General features: G+C 34.8%; 1 protein-coding gene across 1 annotated transcript; it reads left to right on the top strand.

Annotated features, from left to right (window-relative positions):
• The first annotated feature begins 9295 nt into the window (after positions 1-9295).
• LOC140147965 (uncharacterized) lies at positions 9296-21125 on the top strand. The gene is made up of 8 exons (XM_072169778.1): positions 9296-9543; positions 10585-10812; positions 11763-11920; positions 13060-13143; positions 13874-14058; positions 15452-15518; positions 17381-17443; positions 20428-21125. The coding sequence occupies exons 2-8, from the start codon at positions 10602-10604 to the stop codon at positions 20548-20550; spliced, it is 891 nt and encodes a 296-aa protein (XP_072025879.1). The 5' UTR covers positions 9296-9543; positions 10585-10601; the 3' UTR covers positions 20551-21125.
• The last annotated feature ends 536 nt before the right edge of the window (positions 21126-21661 follow it).

Consider the following 21661-nt stretch of genomic DNA (forward strand, 5'->3'; position numbering starts at 1 on the left):
AGCAATTTTCCCGATAGGTCAAAGGACAAAGTGTCCTAAAACTGCAAAAACTGTCCCACAATGCATTGCAAACTTCCAATGCCGATTGGGCTTATTGTACCAAATATAATATTATGAGGTTTGTAATAGATAGTGTTCTATTTGTAGAATCTTTATGTTTTTATAATCATTTTTGAATGATTTTAAAGAAATTATGGAATAATTGTGAAATGTTGTACAAAATACAAACAAATATATTTTTTGTTTTAGCAATATTTTGATAAATGCAAATCCAATCATGTCAGGGTCCTTTCCTAGAATATTGTTTGTATTGTTTTAAAGAAATTTTGGAATAATTATGATGGTTGTAAAATAATTTCCCTTTGTATGAATTCATTTATTTCATTCATTTTATCTGACTGCAGAGCAGGCAACTACAAAGTGTCTTTAAGCATAACAGTCCATAGTGAGGCAATAGCATCTAGTTGTAAATCATTGTTGGTATTTACAGCTTCTGTATATGAGTCAGATAACTTGTCCTTAGTTGCCTTGGGGCCCATTTCACTAAACTTTTAACCCTTCAACCCTTCGTAACTCAAGTAACCATTCGTAAAGTTATGAATACCCAATACTAGACGTAACTTTATGACGGGACCCTGTAGTAAATCCCTATTACTTTAGTTTAATGAAATGGAACTTAAGACTTGTCATAAGTTATGAATGATTTTGAGACTTACAAAGCTTCACAAATTTTAGTGAAATGGACCCCTGGTCTTTGCCACATGATAGAACATAATTCTTCTACAGGGCTCCTCCACTGGCATCCTCAGGATGTGTCCGAGGAAGCAAAGTTAACTGCCTTACTAGGTTGGTGAGATGCTGGGTGCCTGTCATAGCATCGATCCGGGCATTGTTCACACAGTCAAGGTGCTTGATGTTGAGCATACTCCTATTGCACGATGTAGCAATCAAATCCATTTATCTTATTTTCCATGTCACCAGATATTACCCAGGATTGTGCCAATATTTGGGATATTTACAAAGAAAATCATGACAGGGTACATTCATAAATGGAATTGAAAAGAGAGAAAAACATTCCAGTGTCTTACAATTAAGTTAATAGATTAATTGACATGCATAGCTGGATTATTTTAGTGATATTTTATATGTGCAAATATTGCAGTTCACTGAAGTTTTGCAAGCTGCTTTACTCTGGTGCAGGCTAGACCTACATTTTAAACACAAATGGGATGAAGTTAATGTACTGCAGCAGTCAGAGGTGCACAACTGGAAAAATATTCAACTGATCAAGATGGAAGTAACATATACAATTTTTACCTGGGCAAAATCGGTGATATCATTTTTGTGCATACCATTGGGTGCAGCTTCATATCGCTGGCGAATGCATGCTGACATTTATAGGCGCCACATAGATGCAGCTTTAAACAGCCGCTTTATTGTGTTGACGTCACTGACTTGACCAGTCGAAAAATTGTATAGGAGGTGGTTTCATGGGTACATTGCAAGTGTACCCAGCAAACACAAAACGTTTTCGACATCATTCGCAAAAGGTTATAAAAGGTTGTCAGAAAATGTTTAAATGTCGGGTTATATAAAGGGTATATTAAGAGTATAAAACGTTTTCATAACCTTAAAAAACATTTTTTGATAATCTACTGCTCAGCAAACAAAAATGTTTTACAGAAAACGTTTAAATGTCGGGCTATATAAAGGGTATAAAAGCGTTTTAATAACATTCCAAAAACATTCTTGAAAACTTGATACAAAACATTCTAAACAGAATGTTATTTTGGGGTTGAAAAAATATTTTATAAAAATGTTTGCCCAAAATATTTTCAATAACGTTTTAAAAACGTTTACATGACCTTTATATAACCCGACATTTAAATGTTATTAAAAGGTTTTGAAAAAACATTTTAAGAACATTTCTGTGTTTGCTCGGTGCAAATATCTTAACATATTAAATGTTATTTAAGTATTGACATAATATTTGGCAAAAATGTTTGCAAAAATAGTTTACAATAAGATTTTTTGAAAACATTTAAAAATATTGTTGTTGTGTGTTTTCATACAAAACGTTTTGAAACGTTATCATGACCTTTATATAACCCGACATTTTAATGTTATTAAAACGTTTTCACCTAAACCAAAAGCCAAAATATAATTTATTTAAAACGTTTTTAAAACGTTTTTGTGTTTGCTGGGTAGGTACTGAGTAAGTTAGAAATGGGAATAATTCATCTTGCAAAAATTCAGACTTAAGTTTGATTGCACATTTATGTGTTGCTGAATTTTCTCAATTTAAAAACAAAAACAAAACAGCGAAAACACAGTGCTTTGAAAACATAACATAATAGTATGTCTCATCTTAAAGGTCCACCACCACATCTGGAATAATGAACTACATAATTGAGTTATGTGGCCCAGGGCATGTCAGTCCAGACACCACCTAAAGTCTAGACAAGTATACAGGACGGTGTGATCTATAAGGACAAGGTCGGCAGTTGACCAGGCCAACGATTGTGGACCTTTAAGTTGAGATTAATATCATGTTGAATGTTGCAGTGCCAATTTCAAATCGTGCATTAGTCTAATCCCTTGGCGTGTAAACACACAGAGAAGTGTGGGTTGTCCGTATGCTGGTGACCTAACTGTGTTAATGCTCTGCCTTTTCGACATCCATTGTTACTCTTGAGACAAGGCACAATATAGATTGCAGAGTGAATGAATTTTCAACAAATTCAATGATTTTTTTTGTAGTTGTATCCATCAGACTTGGTGTAACTTCTTGAACATTGAACAAATAATAAAAATGTGCATATATGTGACATGATCTAATCCAAGGATGCCAAAGGTGAAAAATTTGAAATTGAGATAAAGGCAATAATATGGAGTAAAAAACAATAAAATATATAAGAAAATACATGTAGATATCACAGAACTTTAGAACCAAGTATGCTAGACCTTTAGTTTTTTTCAGTATATGATAGCCTAATGTTTGTATAAGGTAATAATTATGATATTATACAAGTGGATATTCATCACAGCATCACCATCTGCTGAAGACACTAATCGAGCTAGTGAAAATGTTCCAGGCCCAGGGGGATCACTCATATATAAAAGTTGTAAGCATCCGCGTGAATTGACTTTCAAAAATGACCCTAAGCTAGGATGTCGAAAATTTGTCAAACTAACCCTAAACAAGGATTGTACTGAAATAAAAACACCCTAAGCAAGGAATTGTTTTGAAATTTACCCCTAAAACAATGGACATTATAAAAACACCCTAAGCGAGGAATTGGTTAGAAATTTGCCCCTAAACAAGGATAGACATATTTGCGTGTGTCGGTACAGTGATATCAGTAAGCTTAAAATTGGCACTGTTGAAATTTTTTTTTTAATCTGGTTGGTAAAATTGCTCAGAAACCACACTTTTGTGCCGAATAATTGGATAAATATGTCACCACTAATGTCCGTTAATTGGGTAATTAAAAAAAAAAACCCTAAATGAGGATCATCCTTAAAAAAACACCCCTTCTTTTACTAAAATGAGTGTTTTGAGACCCTAATCGTGGATCCGCGCGGATCCTCGTTTTGCTTTTCAAAACCACCCTAAATCCGTGTTTTCTTTCACGCGGATGCTTACAACTTTCATATATGAGTGCCCCCCCCAGGTTCCAGGTGAGCAAAAAATGAGTGTAGTGTTGAAGTTAAACTCTTAAGTTACTCTGTTTTAAAAAATGCCTCCTTTGGCTTCCATGGACCAGATTGTGTCACATATAAAGAAAAAAGAAACCAACATCTTATTACAAATATATACATGTATGTAATGAGAAACATGGAATGGCGTTTTATTGATCAAGTATAAAATGATAATAACAGAAGTGCCAAAAACAAGCAACCTCTTTGAACTCCTGATAATTTTGTATCATTATTTTTCTAAAGAAAATAATGTTTTGTGTTATGTTTCAATTTTAGTGCCAGGGCCATTTTTGTTTTTCAAGTAAAAAAGTCAATGAAAACATGTTGGCTTGATGTGAACAAATTAACAGTAAAAAAAGACTGAAATTATTGTCAATATAATTTTGATGGTGCCGTACGTGTAAAACTCTTTATGTATTTAGTTTTTCTGTGCAGTGTACAGCGTTTCCATTTTCTTTCACTCAGATCATTAGGTAATTATGCTTAAAGCGACCTTATTTGTTATCAGACTCAATGGACTATTCCAGTTGATATATATACACCACCTATGGAAGACATGATCATGGATTTCAACTGGAATATCCCAATTAGTGTCATGTACAAAAAAATTTACGAAAGTCCAGTTGTGGAGAGCTGATTATATTCAGACAATGTAGATTTGGGGAGCTAAAAGTCGCAGAGAATTAACAGCATCTCATACTACCGCCATTTTAATGTTTTCATGTACCCAGTGATTTCAGTTGATTTATGCAATAAATTCCATTCATATTTATATTAATTTTATTGTTTTGCATAAGTGATTTTTGTATGGAATACACCAGTGTATTAATCAGTCCAATGGATTTCTTCAATATGCCATAATTCTTTGCAAGGTAACTCTTTAATATAATAATATTTGTTATTTGATATTTTATGCATATGTTGTGTATCTGGTTTTAAAAATGTTTATTTTATGTGAAATCATGCAATAGAAAATAATAAATAGATTGTTATATTTAAAGAGAAAATTTGATTCCTTTCTGTATCAGGTATTATTGTAGTTTGCACCATGTCTCAGCTGAACTTGTTCAGAGAGAGACTATGTAATCACCGGATCTGTCTGTGGATGTACGTAGGTGTACTAATTTAGTTAAACCATAAAATAGCCGTCATTCGTAAAGTATCGCTACTATTGTACAGAAACTTGCTAGCAATGATCATTGGGTAGAAGGTTATGGTGACCTGAAATATGTTGAGGTTAAGGGTCATGTTGGGGTCAAATGAGGTAAAGAGTCATCTTGGGGTCAAATGAGGTAAAGATATACAAATTTCAATAATCTAATTTCCCCTGGAAGTAATAGATCATTACATTACCAAGATTGGTCAGAGTACTTTTTATGGGAAGGCTCAAGTGGGGTGTCAATGACAATAAGGTCAAAGGGGTGGGGCACTAAGGACAATAAGGTCAAAGGTCACAAGATGGTCATATGTTTTTAATATGGATAATGTACTTTTCCCAGATTTTTGGGTCAAATTTTGAGAAAACACCTACTTCTCTAAACTATTTTTTCTGAAAATTGTGACTGAAAGTTATATCAAAAAGTCTGAAAATACACCCCAAATATGCTGCACATATCTCTACCCACCTTTCCTTTAAGACCTCCCTGCCGGTGCTAAACATGAGAGGGTATGGTTGGGGGGGGGGTGTATACTGGGGTGTGTGTGTGTGGGGGGGGTGCTTGCAATTTGTTTGTGTTCAGTAGTCAACTTTATTAATTCATGTACCTCACTTAATAGTGTGCCCTGTGCTATCTTACACCTGTGAAGTTGGGGTTGATTTAAAGTTAAATCATAATGGCATTGGTTTGGGTGTCAATGTTTGACACATTAGTACTGCACATTTCTAGAGTGAATTTTGTTTTTTTGTGAAAACTGCCCAATTGATTTTCATAACATAGAAAATAATAATCACCCTAATGAAATATATATGATGGGACACCACAATTTGTTTGGAGTATAACCTGTATTTATTGTATAGGTTTTTTTTCATTATAGGGGCTCGTTAAGCTCATAATGCAGTAGGCCTAGCTAGTTCAGGCTCGTAAGCAGGATTTCTTTATAGGGTGCTGGACCTTTTTTTAAATGAAAGTTGCACTTGCACAGATTTGTGTAAAATTGGACCTAAACCTGTTAAACTTTTTTAATGCCTTATCGCCAATTGTGGTCAACCTTTTGTCAATTTTCTCCCACTTTTTGGGATTTGTATTGAAAAAAAAATAGCAAAAAGCAAACCTTTGTTGATTTTAATTTCTTTTAAAACAAAATTGGGGAAAAATGTATATATTCAATATGAAAGGTCAATATTCTCATATGATGGACAGCTTTCATGCCAGCTATATACGCTTTAAGGGATCTGGAATGAGCGTTTTGACAGTATTTTTTGTGGGACATGAGAGCACATCAGACATATTGAATTGCATTCTGAATACGAAGAATGTCTTTCTGATACCAAATAATTTTTATTTTTTGAAAATCACGATATAATACAAATTTTATGAAAAATTATTAAAACTTGATATTTTTCAAATTTTTGATATATAACAGTCCTCGAAGTAAATTTTATAAATCTAATGATATATTCTTAAATTTTTTTGGATTTTTGCCCAAAAAGACCTAATTTTTTTTGGTGTTTTGGGGAAAAAATCCATACCTTCAATACTGAAAGGTCAAAATTTTCAATTGATCGTCGGCTTTTCATCCCACCTACATACACTTTAATATAAATCATCAGATTTATAAAGTTTACTTCGAGTGCTGTTAAATATCAAAAATATCAATTTTTAATCATTTGCCATTACATTGCGAATTTCAAAAAATCAAAATTATTTGACATCAGAAGGACATTCTTCGTATTCAGAATGCAATTCGATATGTCTGGTGTGATCTAATGTCCCACAATAAATTTCTGTCCAAACTTTCATACCCCAGCCCTTAAGTACATATATCAAAGTTTACTTTGAGGACTGTTAAATATCAAAAATATCAATTTTTAATATTAAATTTGCCTTAAAATATGTATTATATTGCAAATTTTCAAATTTTTTTTTAATTCTTTGAATGCAATTTAGTGTGTCTGATGTGCTCTCAGTCCCCACAATTAATACTGATATAAAATTGGATGAATTAAGCCCAAATTTATTGGTCAAGCTATCAGTTTTAAAAATACTGGATGAGATATGGTCGAGTCCAATATTTTAAAACTCGTAGCGAGACGTAGCTGAGTCCAATATTTTAACACTCATAGAGAGACAAATAAATATTGGGCGTAAAACATCCAATTTTATCATCATTATGTTTTGGATCCAATATTTTCACATGCTTGGATTCATCAAAACATAACAATGTGCAAAGGTGGGTGATCGCCCCCTCAAATTTCCATTTTGCAACATATGCAGTGTTAGCCAGTGCCCCATTTTAAACAGCAATTGTCACAAATATTTGATATTGTATATTATTTTTTATTTCCTATATTGTTGGTTACTGTCTGCAAGTAACCATATTTAAAATCAACCTATATTTCTTTGAATTATTTTCTATTCATTGATTTGTTTATTCATACACAAAGTTTGAAAAAGGATCACATGAACTTGTAGGTTTCGTTAACATTGTTCAATGTCATTGGATGAAGTCATGCATACAAATCATAGCACTCTCTGGTAACGCACGATTTGGGCTATTCCACTTAAAATCCACACTACCGCTGTGGAAGATTTAGCTAAATTCTTCCGCAGAGGGAGTATAAGTTTTGAATAGAATAGACAATTGGGTAACTTCCATTTGAAATACTCACTCCAGTTGTGGAAGATATAGGTAAAGTCATGATACAGGGGAAGTATGGGTTTCAAAATGATTAACCCTGACCAATTACATTTGAATAACATACTCCCCCTGTGGAAGATATTTCCCAAATCTTCCACAGGGGGAGTATGGATTTCAACTGGAATAGCCCAGTATGCTTATTATTACTGCTATTGATTGTGGCTAAATGAGCTGTTCCAGTTGAAATCCATACACCCCCTATGCAGGCTCATGCAGAGGGGTGCAGCCCCCCCCCAAAAAAAAACAAAACAACAACAACACATAGGTCCACTTTTTGCCATTTTTTCAATAAAAAGATCCAAAGTAGAAGGACAATTTTTTGTAACAAAAGTGTTCAAAAAGTCTTGTAACAAAGTGTTCAAAAAGTCTTGTAACAAAGTGTTCAAAAAGTCTTGTAACAAAGTGTTCAAAAAGTCTTGTAACAAAGTGTTCAAAAAGTCTTGTAACAAAGTGTTCAAAAAGTCTTGTAATTAAGTGTTCAAAAGTCTTGTAACAAAGTGTTCAAAAGTCTTGTAACAAAGTGTTCAAAAGTCTTGTAACAAAGTGTTCAAAAGTCTTGTAACAAAGTGTTCAAAAAGTCCAAAACAGGGGTTTGGGTCCACTTTTTACTAAAATTATGCACAAGCACCCTTCTCATTAAAAAAAAGTGCACTATAGTATTTGGAAGTCTACACGCACCCCTCGAAATAAATCCTGCATATGGATATGGGCCATTTCAAATGCTGGCTGATGAATGGGTGACTTACTGTGACTCCATTTGAAATCTACACCCCCTGTGTGGGAGATGTAAGGTGTATGAATTTAAGGAATTGGATAGCAATGTTTGCACAGTATTTTTTGTGGGACCCGAGAGCACATCAGACATATCGAATTGCATTCTGAATATGAGGTGTCCTGGTGATATAAAATAATTTTGTTTTGAAATTTACGATATAATACAAATTTTATGGCAAATTCTTAAAATGTTATATTTTTGATATTTAACAGTCCTCAAAGTAAACTTTATAAATCTAATGATATGTACTTAGAGTGTATGTAGCTGGGATGAAAAGCCAACCATCAATTGCAAATTTTAACCTTTCATATTGAAGGTATACATTTTTTACCAAAAAGACTTACTTTTTTGGTGTTTGGGAGAAAAAATCCATATCTTCAATACGAAAGGTCAAAATTTTCATATGATTGACTGTAAATGCATGGACAGCTTTTCATCCCAGCTACATACATAAGAATTATACAATTTAGGCCTACTATGAGGACTTAAATTTCAAAAATATCAACTTTTAATCATTTGCCATAAAATGTGTATTATATCACAAATATCCAACAATCAAATTTGATATCAGAAAGAAATTCCTTGTATTCAAAATGCAATTCAATATGATGACATGCTCTAGCACGTCCCACAAAAAATTTATGAAAACGTCGCTATCCGAGCCCTTAAAGCAGCTGGAATAGCCCAACTGAACTTGCCAGAAATAATATAATGTATTTCCATTGTATGATTCACTTTATTTCATCATCCCAGAATGCAAAATTCAATACCACATACAAGCAAGTACATACTCAGAGATTGTGACCTAGGGTATGATATTTTCATAGCCAAAGTTTGTAACAAAAGTTTGTGCTTCAAGTTTAAGCTTACTGAACTGTGCACTCTGCCAGGCAATTAAGTAAATAGGAATCAGGTATGTAAATATGACGCTAAAGGTCATGGCTGCAGCCTGAAGCAAGTGAGATAGCGCTGATTCATACAGGTTGTCAACACGGAAGTTCACATGGTGGTCTACATGCACTGTCAGGACTAGCACATTCAGTAGCATTTTTTGTGATCAAAGTTCATGTGATCAATACCCATGATTAGACTTGTATTGACAAGATAATACGTAATTAGTTTTGTCCACAAAGGGAATTCAGTAGCCTGTTAATTTGGCAGTGAATAAAAGTGGTATGATTACTTTGTATGCTGAACATAAGAAATAGGTAAGTTTAATATTTCAATGTATGAGAATATAGGTAAATACCATTAGCTAGATAGGGAATATATGCATTAAGATATGTGTGACATATTAACATAATTGTCAATAAACTTTTACAGGAACCGGCACCATTTCCTGACAGAAGCTATTGGCATACTGTTAACAGTTGCAAACATTTAATTGATTCTGGTTTTTAATTAGCTTTGGTTGATTACCTTATGCATATTTTGCAGTAAATTAGGCCTACGACAGCTAATTTGCAAGTATATATATGTACTTTGCTGTTAAAATTCACTACAGTTGTGTATTTAACCAAAAAAGTTAGAGCATTGTTCACCGTAATTTAACAGGATATATTATGTGGAATAGCTGCCAATTGCATTTGACTGTAACATTTAGAACCTGAAGGCCCTATTTGCAATAGCTTCCAAATTTCATATTTTGGTGTATAGGCCTATACAATATAGAATGCAGAAATTGTCCAAATGTATACAGAACAGCTATTGCAGGCCTTCTTGCCTGAAACCCTCAAATTTTGATTCAGTACTTTGTTGTAGAGGTCTTTATGGATGGCATTTATACTGGGAATAAACAATTCCAAATTTTTAGAAAGAAAATTTTGGTCCTTTTATCCGAAAATTTAATTTGCAATATTAACTTTTATCATTACCTAGTTGTGAGAATATGTGACATGATCAAGGGGAATAAGTTATAAGCAATTTTCAATTAGAAGATTTTCTGGCAGTTTACGAACTACATTTTGATGCAAACCCCATCAAAATTGCACATCTGGTTACCGAGTTCAATGGCTGAAAAAAACAAAAGAATTTGAACACTGTTTTTGCCAATATCTCAAAAACAATATATTAGCGACTCATTCCCCTTGATCATGTTACATATAAATATTATAATTGAGCTATGTTTCATCAGGCAAAATAATAATTCTTATAGTTCTTATTAGTGCTGTATTTTGTATTCTGTATCACTACGCTTCACTAATGTTATATTTCTTTCAATATAATTTGCTTTATTGTCTCAAATTCAGCATAAACCAATTCAACAATGAATCTTCCGCCACCAGCCCACGCTCCCCCGTCACCCCCAGCAACCCCAAGATCACCTCCTGGTGTATCATATGCAGTAGACAGACGTATGTCATCATTTGATGAGGGAGATGCTATGGATGAGAGGATGATGATGAGAAGCATTTGGTTAAAGTTGGGTCTTCTGGATACAATCAATTATAAGATTGATGCAACTTTGAAGAAATTGAGTAAGTAGTAAAAGTACATGTCGAGGGGTCAGAGTCAAAAGGTCCCAAGTACAAAAACGCCATTTAATGATACAGGTGGTTTTGTACTTACGGCCTTCTGGCTCTCACACATTTCATGCGTGGCTGTAACTTGTTTATGGTATACAATCATAATGTACCCAGTGTTGTACAGATTATTTCGGTACCAGTCAGCCCTATTTTGAGATACAGATATTTTTTGCACTTCTGTCAGCCTTCTGGCTCTCACACATTCATGCATTTAGTGTTGCACTTAAAAAGGGCTTTACATTTTCGCTGATAACAGTTTCTGTGGCTGTAACTTCATTATGGCTATACAATCATAAGGTGCCCAGTGTTGTAAGGATTATTTTGGTACCAAAATCTCATTTTAGCCAAAAATGCACTTAGGGCCTTTTGGCTCTGACCCCAAGTAAAAAAGAAGTATCTACTCCAATGGGGTACTTTGTGATCCACAGCCTCCTCCACCCCAACTTATTAAAAAAAAGTTAAGATTTGTATGCAATCAGAAACCTAGTGCATACCCAGCAAACACAAAAATGTTTTTAAAACGTTTATTCAAAACATTTAAAAACATTTAAATGTCAGGTCATGATCATGAATACATCTTTAAAACATTATTTGTTGAACTGTTGAACTACAAAGACAACAAATTTGTCTGATTCCATTTAGGTGCAAAATTTTTGTTTGAAATTTTTTTACTAATTTCATATTATATGGCTTTAATAGCAAAAAAAATGATAATAATAATTAATATCCATAGAAATTTTAAAACACTATTTCTTAAAAAGCATAGTCATTTAAAAATACTAGAATGGCAATTATTCTTCACTTTTAAGCAAGCCTATTTTAATTTTCTTACACTTTTGCTGGGAGCACTAAATGGGCCTAGAAATCACTATTTTATATATGACTTATATTATTGTCTTTAGGTGTATTGGAATCCAGAATGGACAGACTGGAGATGTCCGTCAAAGATGGCGGTGGCGGCGGCGGCGGTGGTGGGGGTTTTGCGTCTGGTGGTATGACAGCCGGACCTAGTGTGATGGAAAATAATCATGTGACAGATAACAACAATGAACCTGAAATAGTGAGTTAGAATGGGCAATTGCAGTTGAAATCCAATACACACAGGGAGCGTGAAGTTACCTGACTGAAGTGGCTCCATTTGAAATTCACACTCCCAGTATGGGATATTAATAAAATGTCTTCCATAGGGGGTGTATAGAGTTCAACTGGTATTGCTAATTTGTGTTCCTTTTCTGATTATTTTGTCTTGGCTAATTAAGGCTAAGGGACCATTCACAAACACTTTAAGAGGGCCTGATGCAAAAAGGGGGCCCTTACAAGTTTTGACCCTCCTAAGGGGGCCTGAAAAAATGATCACAAATTTTCCTGGGAAAATTGAGGTTACATGCTTTTCTATGGGGTTGACCCAAAATTTTCATGTCAAAAAGGGGGGGCCCTGAAATTTTTGAGATCTGTAAAGGGGGGGGGGGGCGAAATGTTTTTGCGATGAATTTTTTTTTGCATCAGGCCCCCCTAACAAGTGTTTGTGAATGGTCCCTAATTAAGGCTTTAACAGCAGGTATCTATAACTGGGTATACTGTGATTCGTCTCAAGTTGAGAGTAACACAATTGTTGGATTTTGTAGTGCCAGACTTGAATCAGTGCATTTACACGGATGCATCACCAGCTTATGGACAAATTGCCATTCTACGAGTGTATATGTCCTGTGGGATTTAATTAGAGCAGACAATTTTAATCTGCCACTATGAAATCCAACATGGCATTACTCTCAACTTGAGACGAGACATAGTATTATAGTGCTGATGGGTCTTCACCAAAATATCAGTTTATACCTCCCCACTTGAAGCACTGTGTATCCTGGTAAAACAACAAGTTCAGAAAGGGCATATTCCATACGCTGACAGAAAAGGGGAGAAATGATCTCTTTTGACTGACCTAGCTAGATCTGGGAACTTTCATAGCAAGGTCTTGTGATGTAACAGATTGTCAAAGGCATGCATTGACTGCATTTTACATTAAAGGAAGCTGAAATAAATTTCAAAAGTTTTCTATTTAATCACATACATTTGTCCTTCTTTCTGAAGATTTAATTACCATATTTGATATAAATTGATTTTGGGGAGGATGGCTATATGGACAGATTTCCTAAACCTAACTCGTAAATTTATCAACATTCTTGTACATTTCCATATTCATAGCCAATGGATACAAAAGACCAACCTAAGGTACTCCCTAAACCGGCCAAGAGACAAGACAAGAACAGACAACTTGTGCCACAGAGGGTAAGTATTAATTGTATAAACATGATAAGTCCAGGTGTCAGGGTAAAAGCTTGGACTCTTATATGGTTTAATACAGATTGATCGTTGAAGGGGTCATTGCTCTGACCCAATAACTTAGTTTTAAATCCTAACCCTAAACTTTACCCTAACCCTAACCTGTAACCTGAGCCCTAATCCTAGCACTAAACATATCCCTCTAGCACAATGCTTAATAGTTGCTAGCAAATGGTGATAGTTCACAATTTTATTTATTTTTATTTTTATTTAATGACATCTTTAACGAGGGTAAACCCTGATCAGTGCAAGCACTGCTTTCCACAGGGGCCCTCGATACAATAAAACATAAACAAATGATTTACAAGGAAATAAATGTAAAATACACTTAGAAAGTCATTGCACCAATAATACAAGATATAAAACAAATAAGTATTATAAAATTACAAACTACATAATATATACAATACCCAAACATAATTGATGTAAAGTTAACATCTAATTATGTACCTCCTGGGTGAGTGAATGTAAGCAATTTTAGCAGATTTGTTGTAAATTGACACCCTCAAATTTCATACATGCTCTAGGAACCAATTCCTTGTTCCACAAACAAGGCCACTGGTCTCTTAATTTGGATCCTATTTTCTTCCTTTCTCAGATTTCTTTATTTAATTTTATTATTTCTTCTTTTATCTGTTTATTAACTGAATACCATTTTTTTTATTATCATCATTAGGCTGCACCTAGCAAGGCTCCAACACCATTTGCTCAAGCCGGTGGTGTCCCAACTCCTTTAAGTCAAATACCACCACCGCCACCTCAACACGGCATTAACCATCATCAGCCAGCCGTTATGACTGTAGATAATGTGATTCCCAGATCCTGTATGCTTAACATCACCAACAAGGAAGAATGTGAAAGGTCAGTTTTGGTCTCCAGTAAGGGGTAACTCTGGGTTGATGGGGATGGGGAATGTTGGGGCCAGAGTACTCCTTGGAAAATAATTTCAGGGAAAATCTGATTGGAAAGAATGGGAAATTAGGTGGGTAACCTGATCCCCCACTTTACCCCATCAGAATGCAGATTTTGATATCAGATGAAAGCTCACATTTTACTAATTTACATATTGAAATTAGGTGTTCCAAATCGGTTTATATCCAAAGAAATCATCCAAAAACTGTTGAATTAGTCTTAACTGTGGTATACCCCGTTTGAGACTAATTCAACAGTTTTTTGATGATATTTTTGGAAACACATTAACACACCGATTTGGAACTCCTAATTTCAATATGTTAATGAGAAAAATAGGATCTCTCATTTGATATCAATTTATTATATGAAGAATAGTATTAATAAAAACACTGTAGACTATAGACGAATCCAACGAGCCAAGTCATGGTCAGGATTTGGTCGGCCATCTTTGGTTTCCCGCTAGCACCAACCTGGGGTTTTGAGCACCCGATTGTGCAAATAAAAGCCGCCTAACACCTAGAGAAGATGCAAAGACGAGGAGGGTTAACAGAATAATAATATACAATAGAGGTAATCCTGTCGCATCTATTCATACATAGTCCTTTTGTTCATCCATTTGTACATCTATGAATAGATGCGACGGGATTACCTGCGGAATTATCTTTATTGTATTGTTCTATTAACCCTCCTCGACCTTCTCTTGGTGTAAGGCGGCTTTTATTTGCACAACTGTTGGAACTGTATTGTGTTGTAAACTTCTTTTGTCTACCTGTGTTTTCGCGGAAGGTGTAAAACGGGTGATGGAATTCAGTTTAAAATTTCCGCCAAGGCCGAATCATTTCACATTTTGGATGCATTGTAGCCGACGGGGACCCAACTAAAGGCTGCTAGTCAGGTGTAGGAATGTGTGTATTTGGATTCGTCTATATTAATCATGATTATCCCGCTGTATAAATGTCAGTAATTCCATAAGGAATTAGTCCTATTAACATTTACATTTTCTTTTTGCATGAATGCTTGAAAGGGACAACATTTTATGTTATACATCAATTTTAAAGAATTCCGTTTTCCAAAATCAGGTCACCTTTTAAGTTGGCCCTTTTTGGATACTGTTTCCTTCTCAATCAGGACAAAAACTTCAATGCACTTTTCTATTTAAAATCCTCACCCCTCTGAATCGCTGAATGAGCCTTCAATGCGCTATTCTATTTAAAATCCTCACCCCTCTGAATCGCTGAATGAGCCTTCAATGCGCTATTCTATTTAAAATCCTCACCCCTCTGAATCGCTGAATGAGCCTTTAATCAATTTTGTTGTTTTGTCTTACAATTCCTTTATGTAGGAAACTAAGATTGCATCAACACAATGGCATGTACCTAATAAGAAAAAGTGAACGAGCTAATGGAAAAGTAAGTTGAATAAGCTGTTAGTATATCAAATCAAATCTTCTGTAGATAGCATGCACATAGCTGTGATGCTATCTTCAGTAGATAGCATGAGGAGTGGTATAATTTTGTGAGTACTATTTTGAGCTGATTGCACAACAAGTATACTTCATCTAAACTTTGCAGTGTTGCAATTATGCTATTTAACGTGGATAGCCTTAGAAATATAAAAAGTTGGCGCTATCTTCAGGAGATAGCAAAATAAGTAACAGCTGTTGTGGTATGTTATCTTCAGTAGATCTTCACTAGTAAACATGAGAAAACTATTGGGTGTTTTTTAAATCACTGGTAGGTAGCACAAGTTTATGTACATGTTAAACTGGTTCTATTTTGGAAAATATGTGATGCGTTCGGCAAGTTTACATAAAAAGGGTAACTATCTTAGTTTGGTTAAAGTGAGTATAACAAATTTGAATCTGTTGTCTGTCAAGCAGAATTAACTTTGACACTGTGCCCCTCCACAGACCCCAAAATGGTCCCACAAGTCATCACAAGTCTTTCACAAGTCGTCCAATTATTTGTTTGTTCCCATGGGTTTCACTGTGTGCATACAACCTATAATTCAGAAGTTATAGTGCATAAAAAGTCTAAGGTCTTGTTGTACAATGGTCAAAAGTCAAAATTATTTCAATTTTCAAAAAAAAAAATCAGGCAAATTGTGTAGATAGCAAAAGAAGTATGCAACTGTTGCGATATGCTATCTTGAGTAGATAGCAAAATAATTGCACAACTGTTGCGATATGCTATCTTCAGTAGATAACAAAATAATTGCACAACTGTTGAGGTATGCTATCTTCAGTAGATAGCAAAAGAAGTATGCAACTGTTGCGATATGCTATCTTGAGTAGATAGCAAAATAATTGCACAACTGTTGAGGTATGCTATCTTCAGTAGATAGAAAAAAAAGTACACAACTGTTCAGGGCCGTTCCAACCATTAGGCCAGGTAAGGTGGTCGCCTAGAGCGGCAAACGCAGAGGGGCGCAAAAAAAGGCGAAAAAAGAACAAACGGGAATAGAGAAAAAAAAAGGAAGAAAAAATGAGGGCGGATAAAAAGGAAGAAATGGAAGAACAAAAAGTGGGATAAAAATACAGAAAAGAAGGAAAACGGTCGTGAGCAGTATACAAATAGGTCAAAGGAGGAGTTTTCAAGGGGGTAACCCCCTTAACACTTTATTGGTATGCTTTGGTGGGGCGGCAGGGAGGCAAAATCCCTAGGAACAGGCCTGCAACTATTGTGATATGCTATCTTGAATAGATAGGAAAAGAAGTACACAACTGTTGTGCGATAGTAAAAAAGTACACAGTTTGTTATATGCTATCAGTAAATAACAACTGCTGTGACGTGTTATCAGTAGAGCACGAGAAAAGTACACAACTGTTATGGTATGCTATCTTCAGTAGATAGCAAAATAAGTATATAACTGTTGTGGTATGCTATCTTCAGAAGATAGCAAATCAATGGCGCAACTGTTGTGGTATGCTATCTTCAGAAGATAGCAAATCAATGGCGCAACTGTTGTGGTATGCTATCTTCAGAAGATAGCAAATCAATGGCGCAACTGTTGTGGTATGCTATCTTCAGAAGATAGCAAATCAATGGCGCAACTGTTGTGGTATGCTATCTTCAGAAGATAGCAAATCAATGGCGCAACTGTTGTGGTGTGATGTAAGAAAACATTGACCTGAGCTATCTTCAGTTGGTCACATTAGAAATATCTGTGTTGCTTTCATCATTTTTAGCACAAGAAAAATGTCATTGCTATATTGAGGGGGGGGGTGTAGAGCTTGCCAAAACTAATCAAATATTTCACCTTTTTGTTGCAGGTACTCATGGTGTGGTTTAATGATGATAATATTTGCAAACATTACAAGATATTTGGAGATCAGGTAAGAGCTTCGCATTATATCTTCCACCTTCCTCCTTCCTCCTTCCTCCTCCTCATCTTCCTCCTCCCTCCCTCCTTCCTCCACCTCCCTCCTTCCTCCACCTCCTTCTTCTCCTCCTTCCTCCTCCTTCCTCCTTTTCGTCCTCATCTTCCTCTCAATCCTCCTCCACCTCCGCTCCCCCTTTCTGTGGCTATCAAAATTATCCTTGCCAATGATTTTCAATTGTATTAACACAACAAGTACAAAAAATAGGAAAGAATATACATGTTCAAGTCATGCCACTCGGTTGTTGCATAAATTGCACTAACCAATCAGTGTCTTTCATCTCTAGTGTTATTTTGCCACTTTATTATGGGACGGGGTTAGTCATAAGACATATTAAATCTGCTTTTTTTTACAATTTCTGGATTCTATTATTAGACCCCTGTGACCCCTTGCAGCTATTGCATAAAGTGAAGTGCACATAGCTGTTGTCTGTTGTGTTTGAAAGTACAGCAAGTGCAACATCAAATAGGGACTAGCCCCTTGAGACAAGTGATTAGCAATTTCTTGAGGACAGTGACTGGTTGTCTTTTTTTAAAAGTAAATGAAGTGTACACTGTAAAAACAATGATTAGACTTAAGGGCTGGGGTATGAACGTTTGGACAGTATTTATTTTGGGACATTAGAGCACATCAGACATATCGAATTGCATTCTGAATACGAAGAATGTCATTCTGATATCAAATAATTTTGATTTTTGAAATTCGCAATTTAATACACATTTTATGGCAAATCATTAAAATTGATATTTTTGATATTTAACAGTACTTGAAGTAAAATTTATAAATCTGATAATTTATACTTAAAGTGTATGTAGGTGGGATGAAAAGTCGACGATCAATTGAAAATTTTGACCTTTTCAGATTGAAGATATGGATTTTTTTCCCAAAACACCAAAAAAATTAGGTCTTTTTGGGAAAAAATCCATATCTTCAATATGAAAGGTCAAAATTTTCAATTGACCGCTATTTTCCTCCCTGCTACATACACTTTAAGAATATATCATTAGATTTACATAATTTACTTCGAGGACTGTTATATATCAAAATTTGAAAAATATCAAATTTTATAATTTGTCATAAAATTTGTATTATATTGTGATTTTTAAAAATGAAAATTATTTGATATCAGAAAGACATGCTTCAGTATTCAGAATGCAATTCAATAGGTCTGAGGTGCTCTCATGTCCCACAAAAAATACTGTCGAAACGCAATAAACGCTCATTTTGGATCCCTTAAAAAACTTTTTTTTAAACACAAAATTAATTTGTACCATATTTCTAAACATGTTTAAATGTGAAACATGTGTAGGTATTTGAAGGCTTTTGTTTGGGAATTAAACACATGAAACACATGTCTTGGAAGATGACATTGGTGTTTGGGAATTAAACATGTTTAGAGCTTCTAAACACTGTTTTTACAGTGTATGCTCAGCTTTTACAACACCAGCAGTAATCATGCCCAAATTTTTTTAAATTTTTTTAAGAATCATTAAAAAAAAAAAAAAGGTGTAGGTATGCTCACATGCCCTTACATATTTTAAGACTGAAAGCGACCTAATAAGCATTTAGGGTAGAATTTGACTTTGTAGTCAATGTCAATTTTATAGGAATTCTGTCAGTATGACACTTACAGCAAAACAAAACTGAGCTGAGCTTCACATTTTTTAACACTGCTGTTTTGTCCATTTTTGTAATTTTTGTATATGAAAAAATACCTATAAAATATATAGACTTATAATCCTTCCCTGTTAAAGCCATTCTTACTAATTTTCAATACTATTACCGTATTGTTTGTAATAAACACTCCCCCTCTAATAAATGCCCCTCCAATTTTCTGTGAACAATTGACAAAAATGCAAACATTTCCATGCTATATCGTGTGAGTAAGCTTAAAACTTGCATCAGTCAGTCAATCTTGTCAGTGACGATCGCTATATTGCATGGACAAACCCTATTATGACTCATACTTCCATCCATTCCATTGCCTAATTATGGTAGAATTTCACCAGATTCTTGCTTGATGATGCACTTACGGATGTAATTTTGATGTATTTACCACAAAAATGATATTTTCCCTGGGTGTCACCATAATACTAGTATTCGTATAGTCGTAAATCCCTCCTTTCTACAGGAGCACCATCGTGAAATTTAACACAATTTTAAAGTTTTTTCACTGACAATTCACCTTCAATAAATGCCCTTTTGGAAAAATACAACGCTTCCGGGCGTTTATTACAAACAATACGGTATTTTTGTGATATCACTGTTAGTGACTTCTAATATTGGGCTATTCCAGATGTATTCCGCACCCCCCCTATGGAAAAAATTTAAAAAAAATACAATTCCAGCTGGAATTGAGATGTATCTAGAATTCCAGCAGTCATTTTTAGAAAAGATTCCGGCTGGAGGGTATGGAAGACATTGAGATTAGGTGAAATTCGGCTGCTAAAATAAACGAAAAAACAAGAGTGGGGATTGTGAAAGGCCATGATGTGCCTATGGAAGACATTCACATTTCTTAATATTCCGGCTGGAAAATGGTCAAAAATGCTCCAATTCCAGCAGAATCTTCACTTATGATCTCCATCTCGATTAACCTATGAAAGACATTTACTTGAATTCTGGCTGGAAACAAAAAATATTCTTATTCCAGCTGGAACCCTATGGAAGACATTTACATTTACGTGAATTCTGGCTGGCCATATTAGACATATTACCACAATTCCGGCAGTGTCTTCCATGGGTTTTTCCTGACATGTGAATTCCGGCTGTCAATTTAGCCCCGAATTCTGGAAGTGTCTTCCATAGGGGGGGGGGGTGCGGAATACATCTGGAATAGCCCATTATTGAGTGTACTTTTTACTTTGAGGTTCAAATTGAAAGGATTAAAATGATAACAAACATCATAGTTATCTATTTTTTGCATCTTTTTCTTGCAGATATCGACTTTTCAGCTTGATGAGACGCCAAGTTTTTCCAGTTTAGTTGATTTGCTGCAATACTACAGGGACCACAAGTTACCTCAGAGTAATGTCTTATTAACAATACCATTCACAGGATGAAAGAGCCAGAAAATTTACATTAAAATTAATCATATAAGTTGGGAGTTTTTATTTATCTTTTTAAACAGAAACAGAACATTGAAACTGATCTGGGTAACAATTTTATCCAAAATTATTGTGACCTTTAAGCAACTGGTGGATGACCCATCACAAGTGTTTTGTTTTACTTTCATGAAATAGTAGGTCTTAAAACTGCCACACAAATTTGTTTTGTAATGTGCGATTGTTTTGGAGAACTTTTGGCTTGGCCAATTTAATTTTTCCCAAAAAATGATATGCAATGTCCGGGCACAGTAACTCACTTCCGGTAGAGAAACCCAGGCTAAATGCATTAACTTGTGTATGAAAGGCAGACACACACATCACACACTTGTCTGGCAGCACTAGCACCTCATTTTGAGATGACCGTATCAAGTGTCTATTAAGGTTGGTCTGAACCCAGGAATTATGGAAACTTTCGGGCCCCATAACTGCTAAATTGTTGGTCTAAAGTATATAAAAGTAAACATATTTAGAATGGCAAAGATTTGATAAGTTCATCTGTGAGGTCAAATTTGGGCCAAAATGCTCATTTTGGCCCCAACTCCCCAAAAATGTTTTTTTTGCCCACTTTTTTTTCAGTACAACGTAAAAAAAAAAAAATTCTTAGGCCAAATTTTTTTTAATTAATTTTTAAAAACTAGATAAAAATATCTAGGACCCGTTTTTTCATTTTTTTGAAAACAGTGCAAATTGGGATTTTTGTTGTTGGACTTTTTCAAAATGGGAGGGGGGAGTCCCCCTGCATACAATTAACATTCTTTAAACTTGTGGAATGGACTAAATTGAAGTATGATTTTCAAAATGTTACAATTCAAGTTCAGAAGAGTCAATTTTCAAATTCCAAACAAACAATATGTGATAACTGTTGACAGTACAGTTCTGTCAGAGACACTTTGTATGTTACTTATCAAACTGGTGATGGAAGTTTTGAAAAAGATGATTATAAAGATTAAGAGCAACAAATGTGTATGACCTTCAAGCTGCATTGGTGATCTTCAGAAGAGAATCATAATAGACCTTTGCAAATCAAGATCGGAAAACCGCAGTATTTATTCAGTAAGGTAGGGGG

Source organism: Amphiura filiformis, chromosome 3 (assembly GCF_039555335.1).
Source record: "Amphiura filiformis chromosome 3, Afil_fr2py, whole genome shotgun sequence".
In the NCBI taxonomy this organism is placed as follows: domain Eukaryota; kingdom Metazoa; phylum Echinodermata; class Ophiuroidea; order Amphilepidida; family Amphiuridae; genus Amphiura; species Amphiura filiformis.

Bases quoted from the DNA above. Each gene is read 5' to 3' on its own strand.
- LOC140147965 (XM_072169778.1), top strand. From the start codon at position 10,602: ATGAATCTTCCGCCACCAGCCCACGCTCCCCCGTCACCCCCAGCAACC. The intron at 11,921-13,059 runs GTGAGTTAGAAT...CCATATTCATAG, and splicing joins ACAACAATGAACCTGAAATA to CCAATGGATACAAAAGACCA. The intron at 15,519-17,380 runs GTAAGTTGAATA...TTTTTGTTGCAG, and splicing joins GTGAACGAGCTAATGGAAAA to GTACTCATGGTGTGGTTTAA.